At 41.2% G+C, this 12,161-nt stretch overlaps 1 protein-coding gene across 4 annotated transcripts in view; it reads left to right on the top strand.

The window, feature by feature from the left end:
* DGKI (diacylglycerol kinase iota) overlaps positions 1-12,161 on the top strand; it is a 224,589-nt gene that overhangs the window by 104,984 nt on the left and 107,444 nt on the right. The window contains exons 7-12 of one of the 4 annotated variants that reach the window (XM_075428816.1): positions 2,107-2,178; positions 2,745-2,861; positions 8,001-8,096; positions 8,397-8,471; positions 9,662-9,757; positions 12,056-12,138. In XM_075428816.1, the coding sequence (XP_075284931.1) occupies positions 2,107-2,178; positions 2,745-2,861; positions 8,001-8,096; positions 8,397-8,471; positions 9,662-9,757; positions 12,056-12,138 (539 nt within the window). The remainder of the gene's footprint in view (positions 1-2,106; positions 2,179-2,744; positions 2,862-8,000; positions 8,097-8,396; positions 8,472-9,661; positions 9,758-12,055; positions 12,139-12,161) is intronic. The other 3 variants (XM_075428817.1, XM_075428819.1, XM_075428818.1) reach the window with 3 other exon arrangements.

Genomic DNA, 12,161 nt, shown 5'->3' with positions numbered 1-12,161 from the left:
TTTCTCTAATGACTCCCGAGAAGCCAAATGGCTTACTGAATAAATGAAAAACGGCCCATCCAGAACCAGACAAGCTGCTCAGTCCATATGTTTAAAATACACCACTGATGGGCTATGGAATTAATGTACTGAATTCTAGGTTTTATTAGTGGAGGTTTTGGGAGAGCAGAATTTCTCCCCTGCTTGTTACAAAGCAGAACAAAGCAAAGTATTTCATGCCCATGAGGGGTTGCAATAATTTGGGGACAATAAAGATTAAAGTCTGTGAGACACATTAGGAAGCGCTAGTCTAAGTGAATGAGAACAGAGCGTTTTGTCCGGTGTTAGTTCTCCGTTCCAGCACTCTTATACGTGCTGTCACTCTGGTTGTTCTTGTGCCTGCAACGCATGACAGACTCGATCTGCCCAGCCAGAAGCAGCTGGCCAGCTTGTCTTTGTGAAGCCGTTTGACCATGCTCCATTACTGTACCTGAATCTGCCAAATTGCCATTGTTATGAAGAATCTACTTTTTGAATTTCTCTGAATGTAAAACCTGAGGCATTAGGGGCAAGACTGGGGAAAAAGAAAATCTAGGCAGAGGTGACACAAGCCTCTTTAGGAGTAAGGCTTAGTTGGTGGTGTGGTCCATCTGGCAAGCTGATTTGAGTACGTGCTGGGCACACCTGAAGAAGTAGCTGCAATGTACACTTTGCATGGTGGGCAGACAGGGAGACCCTCCTCCTCTTCGGAGCATGGACAGGGCTGTCCTCATCTACCACGTACGGACAGGTTGTAGCTCAGTCCTGCATTTAAACAAGACCAGTGCGTCTCTGGATGGGTTTTTGGTTGTTCATTTAATTCTGCTTCTTGGTGTGCTTGATATTGTCATTGCACTGAGCACTAAGAGGCTCATTTTTCTTGCAGGTGTCCATCTTCCTTTCCACAGCAGCTAGGATAAGAAGGACCTTAATTATAGAAGCAGTGAGGCAATGTCCTATTAGATGTTACTAAATCAGGTTATAACTCTTTTCATTGGGTCTTGGGCATTGTCCAGTATGTAGGACTTTTAGGTAGAACTCAGCCTGTCAAAAAGAAAACTAAATCACAACTTCATGACTTGATAGACTGAACTGGAAAATTTTGGATGGTGATGGGCTCCTTAATGTAGTAGAGAGGCTTGATAGAAGTGAAGTAAAGGAACCAGACAACTGCAAATTTGAAATCTAAGCAGTGAAGGTGACTGTGCAGTGAAGTTCTGGACCATCCATCTCTGCAGCCATCAACCCGTATCAATTCTTTCTCTGGCTAAAACAAGCTATAAAAGAACACAAAGTTTTAGGCTGTAATTTACCATTTGTTGCCTGTTGCAAGAAGGGTGTAGATGACCCAATGGTATTTTCTAACATTAGAATTTAGACCAAAGTGACATGTCTGCTGAAATTCCATTGTACAAAATGAAACTCTTCTGTGGGAGAAGAAAACCTCATATTTGTGGGTAATGGTGGTTTGTTTTCTCTTTAAAACTGTAAAGAAATACTTTTTAAAATCTGTTTTATCTGAATAAGACTATCTTGGTTTTTTGGAACTTACTAAAAAAATTTTGATCCGAGTCAGCTCAATAACACAATAAACTTAATTTCCTAATCAGAACTATTCCACACAGACACTGTAGTTGGTTCCACTCTGTATTTAAGGAAAGAAAATAAAAGGAAAAGAAACATTCAGATTCTTGTTTATATTTGGAGCAAACAACTGCAAAGAGAGAATGTGTTGTTCAACTGAAAATGTGAATCTCAGGTCTGTAGAAATTAATTGAAATAGACATTCCTTCTCTATTTCTCCTTCCGTTGTTTTTAACTACAAAGCCTAAGAAATAGCATAAAATTTTGGAGAAGTGTTTTTAAAAGTGTGTGTGAAAATGCCCCAGTTGAAGAGCCTTCTCTATGAATCCTGTCGTTGTTTTATTCCCCCAAAATGTGTTAGGTGTCTAAGGGCTTTGAGGCTGAACCAGTGTATCTCACTGCCATGAACTGATTTAGCCTAGTTCAGGCACCCGGCAAGAGTTAAAAGTTGTAAATTTTCTTGTGGTCAGAAGGAACTTAATCCTTTTTTCCTACTTATTCTAGGGCTTTCAGCAGAAATTCTCCTTCCATAGTAAAGAGATTGTGGCCATCAGTTGTTCCTGGTGCAAGCTGGCGGTAAGTGAATAATACTCAGGGAGGCTGGTAGCAGCTTCACTGAGTGGCCGCACTGCAAGCAATTTTATTTTTGCTGGCTCTCAGGGTTCTCCCTCTATGAATCACCACCAGTGTTGTCATTTCTGTTCCTTTTGCTCGAAGACACCATAAGTTCACCTGGCTGGCACGAATCTTCTAGGAGCAGAGTCTTGGTGCACAATGTACTTGCTGGGTACCTCCCATCAATGCCTTGCTGCTGCTAGCTCAAACAGCCAAGGGGCGCTTAATACATACAGCTGCATCAAATTAGGTTGTGGTCTTCAGTCTGTGATCTAAGTTTAAGTAGGAGTTGCTGGCTTCTCATTTTTTTGGGGGTGGTGTTTTCTTTCCTTTTTTTTGTAAGAAGGCGTGGCTAGGGAAGACGATCTTCAGTTGTACGTTCCTAAAGCTCCATGGTTTGAAGGACCTGAAGATGGTGGAGTTGGGAACATTGCTCCAATTTTTGTACCATCACCCTCTTCTTCTCCATGCTTCCCCTTTGTCTTTCTTGGCTTTCTTGTTGACTCAGCTCTTTTCCTCTTTTCCAGTTTCACAACAAAGTCACCTGTTTCATGCTACATCACATTGAGGAGCCATGTTCCCTGGGGGCTCATGCTGCTGTCATTGTGCCTCCCACCTGGATCATTAAGGTGAAGAAACCTCAGGTAACTGCATGCTGATGTCTGTTTCTGAAGCTGTATGGCTGCGCAGGGCCAGCCTGGCTTCGCTGCTCGGAACTCCTTCACTAAGGCATGCTCATCCAACCCTGTCTCTATCTCTGAAACCCAGCATACATCCATGGTGATGATGAACCTGTATCCTCCTGCCCCTCCATCCAGCCCTTCAGTAGGTTTCCCTGTTTGGGATGATAGGCAACAAACATGACTTTTGTTCTGAGCAAATCCAGCTCAGATTTGTGCCTGTAACTGAGTTCAGTGAGCATACTGCAAGAAATCCCCTCTGTTGTAGGCAGCCAAGCATGTTTCATTAAATAGAGCTGAGCAAATACAGGGAAAACCTGTTCACAAGCATTCACTTGAACTGTGGTAAGAGTCAGCTGTGGGCGAACTGACATCCCTCCGAGTTTGCTGCCAGTGGACATTTAAACAATCATGTCTTCTTTCCATCAGTGTTTGCTGAATGCCAGCAGCAAGCCCACGTCCTCCTTTAGTTGCAGGTAACAAGCATTAGACTTCAAAGCGTTCATAATGGATGTGATGTGCCTTGGAGAGGATAACTCACTGGGGAACACAATTGGGAGAAAAGGTATTCAAGAGAGAGCTGGCCAGAAATTAAAAGGGGGTTGCCATCAGGCAAGAAGTGCTTTTTTCTTCGAAAGTTTGTTTTCAGTCTAGGTTGAATGGATAGAAATAAACACACACTGAACGTATCATGGAGCCAGGAATGCTAGTAAAAGTTTTATTCCAGAAATACTGAAACCATTTTTTTTTTTCTGAAATTAAAGAGAGAGAAATGTATCCATATCTGACCTTATAAAAAGAAGCCTTTCTTTGATGTTATTGAGTTGAATTTTTAGTTAAAAAAAATAATTGACATTAGTTTTCTTTTGATTTGGCATTTGGTCAGAGTACGATAGTTTTAGAGAATTTTCTGTCTTGTCCATTATTTCTTCAGAAAAGTTCAAGTAAAATCTGATCTTGTACATTATAACTCATAGCAAGAATGTTTTTAAATGTTTAAAATGTTACACGAAAAAAATGTTAGCTTTGTTTGTTGGAGTCATGAGTGGAGAGGAAATACTTTAATATTCACTCTCTGTCACATCTCAAGTCCTTGAAATTTGAGGTCAGTGGCATGCAAAAACCTTATCTTCAGTAACCGAAGCATTAGATAGATCAAAATTATATTTAGCAGAGGCAATGGGCATATTTCCATGAAACTTCTTAGCAGCACCCATTGCAGTGTTAGTTCTGTGGAATGCATCCTTATTGCTGTAGAAAATACTGATGCATCTTTCAGATGTGTTTTTGGATTTTTGGCACAAGTCTTGTTTTCTTATTTTTTTTCTAGGAAATATTTTCTCCCCTCCTGCTGTTTCTGGCCAGCTCTGCTTCTGTGTATTATGACCCTTTTCACCCTAGACGCACATTTGGTAAACACTGTGAAATATTCACGGCATTCAATCCACAGAATACAAACCAAGTATTTGTTTGTAAATTCAGATAGTAAATAAATGTGTAGCCGGCAATCTGTTTTTCACATATTCACAATCAATAAATTTGGCGAGAAGCCTTTTTGTTATAAACTATTTCCTCAGCTCTAATTAACTACTCCTGAACTCCTGAACTGAATTCCCTCCTCATATGAAATTTCAGTGGTACCTTCATCCTGTTTGTTGGTGGTTTCTTTTAAGTAAATATGATGGCTTTTTGTAGCAAAACCTTGCCCTGATTTTTAATTGTTATTTATTTTTTATTGCTACAAAAATAGTTTTCCATGCTTATTTTGTAGAACATGGGTCACCACCTTCCAAATATTGGGCTTCAATAAAAAGAAAACTCCCCCTCTGATTACCAGCAACATTGTGGTAGTGAAACGTCGTGGTGTGATTGGTTAAGAACAAATCTCTGCTGACAACCTATGCTCTAAAAGGGGAGCTTTCACTTCTTGCAAGCAACGGATTGCAAGCTGAAGAATACTCAGAATGGTTCAGATAGCTTTGGGATTGGTGGTAGCCCTGTGTTTAATGACCCATTTTCACGAATGGAAAACTCCCAGTACCTATTCCATGTCGTTCATAACAAGAGCCACTTCTGTACCTTCTTTACTGATCACCAGTGTTTCTGTACTCTGTTAGCAGCACTTTGATACCAGCTTTGATTTCCTGGGGTTCAAATCAATTCCATCCCCTAGTTTGTGAAAGCAGGTTACCCCTGTTGACTGGTGGTAATTGGTAAAGGTGAGGTTTGGTAGCCCAAGGGGTGTTAGCTCTGGGAATGGACTTGCTATGCTTACTCTGTGGGAGAAAAGCAGACAATAAGGAGGATCTGGCTGATGCACTTACTGATGTACTCTGTCTTTTGTTTCGGAAGGCAAAGGCAGAAACTGTAAAATTCCTTTTTTTTTTTTTCTTCTTTGTTCAAGATGAGTAAACGAGGTGTTTTCTTTTCTTCTTCCTCCTTGAAAGACCTTGAAAAAGTGCTAGTGAATATACTTCTGGGCTTATTTTTCTATTTCCTCAATTGCTGACTGCTCCTGGCTTGACTGATTGTTTTTTATGAACAACTGGAAGATGGTCAAGATTGACATTCCCAGAGGCTGTTTGTTATTTAAGTCATTTGAAGCCCCACAGGTTAAAAGCCTTCGAAAATGAAGGGTGAAATGCTGTAAAGGAAGAGGTTGAAAGGGTCCATTGGACTTGCTTGAGGTAGTCCGCGGCCCTCTCGCCACCCAGCGCCATACAAGGAGTCGTCAAATTCTACTGTTCGTCTAGCTAAGCTTGCTTAGAACTAGAGTGACCATGCAAGAATACCAAAAATTGCTCTTTAAGATGGCCAAACTGACATCCACAAGGGAGAGGTTTCCTCTCTAGAGGCAAGTTAGGATTTACATATGATGCCCATTTAAAGGTATGCTTTTCTATCAGGTACTGCACTGAATAACACTGTACGTTTATAAAATACTCATCACCTTGTTACGTGGACAAGGTAGTATGTATCCATTTCTTCAGTTTAATGTGCAAAGACTGATGATTACTCTTGGCTGTTCTTGTGCATGTTTGCAAAGAGAACCTGCATATGTTTAATCAGCTTTTTTGCCTTTCATCTGCTATGACATGCAGTTGCAATCATCATAGCAAAGCTTTAGGTTCTCTTAACACTATAGGTGCAGGCATGTTTAAAAAAAAGTAAAGTAACATAGTTGTGACGTAGCATGTTTTATTGCCTTTTTGAGTGTGGACATGAAAAGTGTTATAATAATGAATGGAGGCTTAGCATAAAACTGTTTCTGTCTAATAGTTGCGTGCCTCTTCCCACCCCACCCATAGGCAAGAAAAGAGGTATGTTATAGTGCAATTTAATGACAACTTTTAAACATTCTTGAAACTTTTATTTATTTTTTTTAAATTAGTCCGGATTTTACTGAACTGTCTTTGCCCTTTCCAGAAGAATTTTCACTGGACTTATATCCATCCATTGTGGAAGTAGAATAAAAAGTGCAGTTCTTCCAGAAGCAGAGTTAAATATTTGCCTGGTATAATATCTAACATGAGTTACAGACTACAATTTGCACTTCACCAATAGGAGAAGCGTGTTGAATTTGACATCTGGATGTACTGAAGCACAGGGAGAAGGCTCAATATACCCTTGAACTTTCAGCAGACCACTGGCAAGACCGTGGATAGGCTCGATCTCCTGTCATGTGTTTTGCCCCACTCCAGGGAGAATCCTTCAGCAGAGAAGAGCTGAGGAACTGGGCCAAGGCCCTCGTGGGAGGCAGCTTTGAGAGTAATGTCCTGTACCTCTATGCTGACATAAAGACTTTTGTCTGCAGTCAGCCTGACTACTGAGGTAGGGCAACGAAAGACCGTGCAGATGATATTGCCGACGCACTTCTGTAGTCAGTGCAGTCTTTGTGGCTTATCATGCTTTCAACATCACTTGGCATCAGAGCTGGGAAGAGTACGAACGCTTCTTTATATAGTTTCTCAAAATATAGTCTAAAAGGGCAAATGTCCTGTAATTGCTCCGCAGAGCCGTCTTGTCTTCAGTATTTTCGGTGAGCAACAAGGCATAACTATATCCTGATCCACAAGGAATGTTGAGAGGTGACAAAAAGCTTGGGACCTTGGGCTATATGGCAGGCTTCTCTTGGTCTGTGTGAAAAAGGACAGTGTCTTTAGGTATTTGAGTTAGCTGTTGGTTTTTCTTAACTTCTCAGAGATGGGAAGCCTTAACTTCTATATCCAATGTGTTGTACTGAAGTCTTGAAGTTCTGGAAGTGGTTGTTAGGTATTAAACAGAGTCTAGTAGCTCTTCTTGCTAATGCTGGTTAGCAAACAGGATTAAGGACAGGCACCACTGCTTACAGATGTTATGATCTCTGGTCATTGACGTTTTTTGTTAGTGGTATGCTTTTGAATAAGGTCAGGATGGAAATGAACTTTTGGACAAGCTGAGTGGATCTTGCTCCCTCTAGAAGCCAGAAGAAAATCAATAAACTTTCTTCTAGTTCCCTGTGTTACCTTATTTCCTGGTGATGGCTAGACTAAGAATTGAAATACTGAGAAAATATTTACAGTATTTTCTATAATACAAAATTTCAGTCATATGCAAAGGGTTAGGGTTTCCTGCAGGTATGACTTCAGCTACTGATTTAATATAATTAAAAATAAGATTCCCATTTTCAGACTGGTTTTATCACACCAGAACACCTTTGTGGTTCAGTATCACTGAGCAGGCTATCGCCAGCCTGGAGAATAGCTTTGCAAGTTGTATTTTAATAGGTTCTGTAAAAATACAAGCAGTTTCACAGTTATTTTTTTTCCCATGTAGTTAAGTGATATTATTATTTAAAAACAAACAAAGCCCCCACAAACACCCTCATCACCCAAATCCTTATATGTAAACAATTCAGTTTGTTCCGTAGCAGATGTTTACACAAGTTTCTTGATGGGCTGGAACTGACTCTACAGTGCCAGCATCGTACACCATGGTGGCCTGCGTTTTGTTGAGTCATAATGGTTGCCAGAGCTAAAACTTGTTGTTTTCTTTCCTACTGAAGAAAAAAAAAAACATGAAAAATATCTCATTTATCATGTTTTTTATTACATCTTTATGCAGGTGGTCTCCATACCAGGAGACGAGCCTGATTGGGCAGGAGACTGGAGCCCCGAAGGGGAAATGGGCGTCTCCTACCCCTATTGGGAGGGTTGGCAGGTACAACATGTGGTGTTATGTGAGTCTATGGGAGCATCTGATCTTTTTCCCCCCTCACAGCGTGGGAAAGTTTCCAGTTCCAAAGCACCAGTCTGGTCTCCGTGTGTGGCTTTCTCCATAAACGGTGGTGTGGAAGTGTAAAGCATGCCGCGCATGTAATTTAAAACTCGAGCATGTGCCAGATACTCTTATCATTCTCCAAGTGGACATGCATGGAAGAGCTTCGTAAAGGGGCTCTGTCTGGGCCTGTCTTCTAAATTTTATTTTGCTTTTCATGTATTCTTTTTTCTTTTGGTATAGAACTCGTTAAAGACGTCAACACGGCGAAAGAAGAGAACGTCTTTTAAAAGAAAAGCCAGCAAAAGAAGCAATGAAGTAGGTACTCAGGTGCTTTAGAAATCAGACTTCTTTTGTTTAAGTGTCTAAATGCAGACTTTACTGCAGTTTTTAATATTTTTTTTCCACTGAAAAATTGCACATTTCTGAATTTGTTGTGGGAAGAGATCAGTTTTGATAAAATTTGTACAAGAAGTTTCTTATTTGCGGAGTTGATTTTTCGAGAAACAACATACCAGACTCCAGAAGGACCAGCAGCCGAACGAAACAGCATTCCCTTGGGATGTAAAAGACTCCACTCAGATGGTTGGTTTCCACTAGGCAGAGCAGGGGTGTGAAATTGGGGTTGTGAAATCCATGGTAAGTGCACAGATGCAAGGGTCTGACCTGATTTGAGCGTATCTCCCTCAGGAGTTCTCATAGTAGAAATATCCTGCCTGTGTGAAAATTGACGTTGGGCCACAGAGAGAGCAAACAGATGAATCATCTGATGATTTGGTTTATCTCACAGTTTATAGAACCCTGCCTCGTGGATAAATTATATACATAAAGAACAGCGTTATAGGGAGAGGTGGAGGAAGACTCACCTCTGCATAGACAGAGCTCTCTGGTGAATGTCCTCACTTGGGTGGTGGGAGAACTGCAGACCAGAAGCTTGAATCTGGCTGCCACAGCCCAGGAGAGTGCACTCACCATTGGGCACGCTGGTGTTCTGCAGGTCTAGAGAGAAGGGAGGCAAAAAGCTTCCTCACTGACCTGTCATGTTTGATCTGTGACATTTGTTCAAAGTGGGAGGGCCAGCAAGGGCAAGAAGTCGCGAGCAGGTCATCCATGGCTAAGTACTGATACAACTTGTCTGTTAGATGGAATTGTCAAAATAAGTAGTTTATCTCCTCCTATTTTCCATTGGAAAATTGTTCGTATTAGAAATAGCACTTTGTCTGACACATTTAGTGCTGTGTGAATAATGTTTTTTTAGGGGAAATAACATTGAGTAAAATTTTAAAAAAAGGTTTGTGCTGGCCTGAAGGGTTTTTTTCCTTCTTATTTTCTTACTCAACTGTTTCAGCTGGATAAATTAGTCCCAACTGAGCACTACATTAATGTGGCTGTACTATTTCCAGTACCTGACGTAGTTTTGTCAGAGCTAGGTTGGGTCACCGGCACACGTTAAGGCAGGGAAACATACATAGCTCATACTAAAGCTGTTTCTTGCTTCTGTTTCTCAGGATAACAAAGGTCGGCCATTTGTGATAAAGCCTATCTCCTCTCCACTCATGAAGCCGCTGCTGGTTTTTGTCAATCCAAAAAGTGGAGGGAACCAGGTAAGAACATCATCTGGATCTAGGTCACAAAGCTTTAGTTTAACAACAGCGTTTCTGCAAGCACGAACGGTTCCTGGTGAGTCAGATAGGAAGAGCTCTGTGCAACTGAATTGTGGCCCTTTGAAGAGGTCTTTGTTGTTGAATGACCTTTCCACTGCAATGGAATTGGATGGGTGGAATGGACACTTTAGTGTTTGAGCAGTTACATTCCTATCTTCAGATTCTTGAAAAGAATCTAAAGTGGTGGTTTGGAGGTTTTCAGAAGACTTCATCTTTCCGCAGGAAATCTAGATTGCCAGTGAAGTCTTAGACTTTTCTCTTATACAGAAGGAGATTTAATTTTACTAAAAAAGCTTAGTGAAATTAGCGAATGTGAAAAGACACATTCCTATGGCATTTTAAAAAAATCATTACTGGTCTTGTACTGTACCATGGACAAGCAAGTTTCAGTGACTGACATGATTAAGTAATAGACTTCTTTCTTAGGGTTCTTGGAATTAATACTTATCCAAGTGAATGTTTTCCTGATTTAGTTCTGTCAGTTTTTGAATATCAGCTAATCTGACAGGGCCTCCTTGTTGAAAAGATTGATGTAGGATACAACAGAGTCCCGTAGAACATGGACAGTATCATAGCTGCTGCTTGCTTTCTCCTCTGTTAGAAGAATTAGGGAGAATATCAAATGAAACTGCTAAGGATTCAGAACAAAGGAAGAAGTTAGTCCTTCTCACAACGTGTACTTCGGCTGCAAAACTCCTTGCCGTAGGATGTTGTTGTTGCTGAAAGTTTACTTGGGCCAAAGAAGAGATTTGGAAGAGAAAACTCTGAAGTTTACTGAAGTCCTCAATCCCCCTGTGGCTTGAGTTCTGTGAACTGCAAATAGCTGAGGCTTGGAGAATACCTACAGCAAATATCACATTTGTTTTCTCTGTTCTTATACCTTTTCTGAGGCACTTTTACTGCTATGCTTGGTTCTCTGCTTAGGGAAGGTTGTCAGACAGAAGAGCAATTCCTCAGAAAGAGGAGCTAATGAAAAAGAAACAGGGGAGAAGCAAATCATTATAACATCAATGAATGAAAAAGGGAAGGTCAAAGATTATTGAAATTTAAAAAGCTTGAATAAATGGTGGCATGCAGAGCTGAGCACTTCCTATAATGTCTGCTGATAACTGAAAATGTCGGAGTTAATGGGCACTGCGTAGAAATGTTCCACCATGAGACATCCCAGGCCAAAGGAGTGTAGATTCTATTGGATTTTTCCCCAGCAAGCTGCTCCTTGGGAAGAGAGCAGTTAGCCTGGCCAAGGTCAGAAGGAAATCCTGTAACTTGGTGAGGCCTGGAATGGGGAGCCTGTGAATATGTAGACAGGGGAAGAAATGCGCCCAACACCTCAGCAGGAAGTTTAGGGTGAATGAGAAGGACTGCAGCCTGTTTCATGTGACATAGACAGGCGTCTCTGTAGAAGGGGTATAACTCAACTTTCTGTTCTATGACCATAACCACACATGCTGCACTACTGAAAATTCCTGACTTGCATCCCCTAGGCTATGTCTGAAATATTCTTGAATTACTTTGGAGTACAAGCTCACCCCATGGGGTTTTTCACCCTCTTCTGCTAGTAGGATATCCTGCCACTTTGTGTCTGGGCAGAATATGAAGGAAGGGAATCAAGTGACTGGAATATGAATCCAAGAGTTTGAGAAGACGGAACGTTATATCTTTAGGTGATGGGCTGGCCACACAGCACTGAGAGGGAGCACTGGGGCAGCTGTAGCCCATAGAGTCCTTGGTTCCTGCTTCATTAGATGGTAGAGCGCTACACTTACGACTGTTTGTGGTGGTGATGGTGAAGGTCAAAGCAGTGACATTGCTTGGATGTTGGGCAAGACACTGTTCAGTGTGATGGTGACTTTGCCTGCAGACTTGTTCAGCTTCTTGCTGGCATGGATGGCTGAGGGTGGTGTGGGTTAACATAGGCTGCTTCTCGCAGGTGGTGAGCGGCAGGAGAACAGGTTGCTGAAGGAGCTGAACCTTTGGTCTGACCCTGAATACCTGTTCTTATGATCTGTGTTGTTAAATCTGTGTTGTTAAAGTGACCCTCCCCAGACTGGTGGGTTGCTATTCTATAGAATAGTTCTTTGCTATGCCACTTTCTAGTTTGTTTTTTTCTTGATTTCTGTTTGCTTTATAAAGCACAGAGAAAGGCAGTCCAAATATAGTGAATAATGAACACTATTATTTCTAATAATACTTAAGCAATTCATAATTTCCCTTCATTTGATTTTTCTCTGTTCCCAGGGCACCAAGGTTCTCCAAATGTTTATGTGGTATTTGAATCCACGCCAGGTCTTTGATCTCTCTCAGGAAGGGCCAAGAGATGCGTAAGTTTCTCGGACGATAATTC

This window comes from Opisthocomus hoazin, chromosome 8 (assembly GCF_030867145.1).
Source record: "Opisthocomus hoazin isolate bOpiHoa1 chromosome 8, bOpiHoa1.hap1, whole genome shotgun sequence".
Classification (NCBI taxonomy): domain Eukaryota; kingdom Metazoa; phylum Chordata; class Aves; order Opisthocomiformes; family Opisthocomidae; genus Opisthocomus; species Opisthocomus hoazin.
This window is presented reverse-complemented; position numbering and strand designations above follow the sequence as displayed.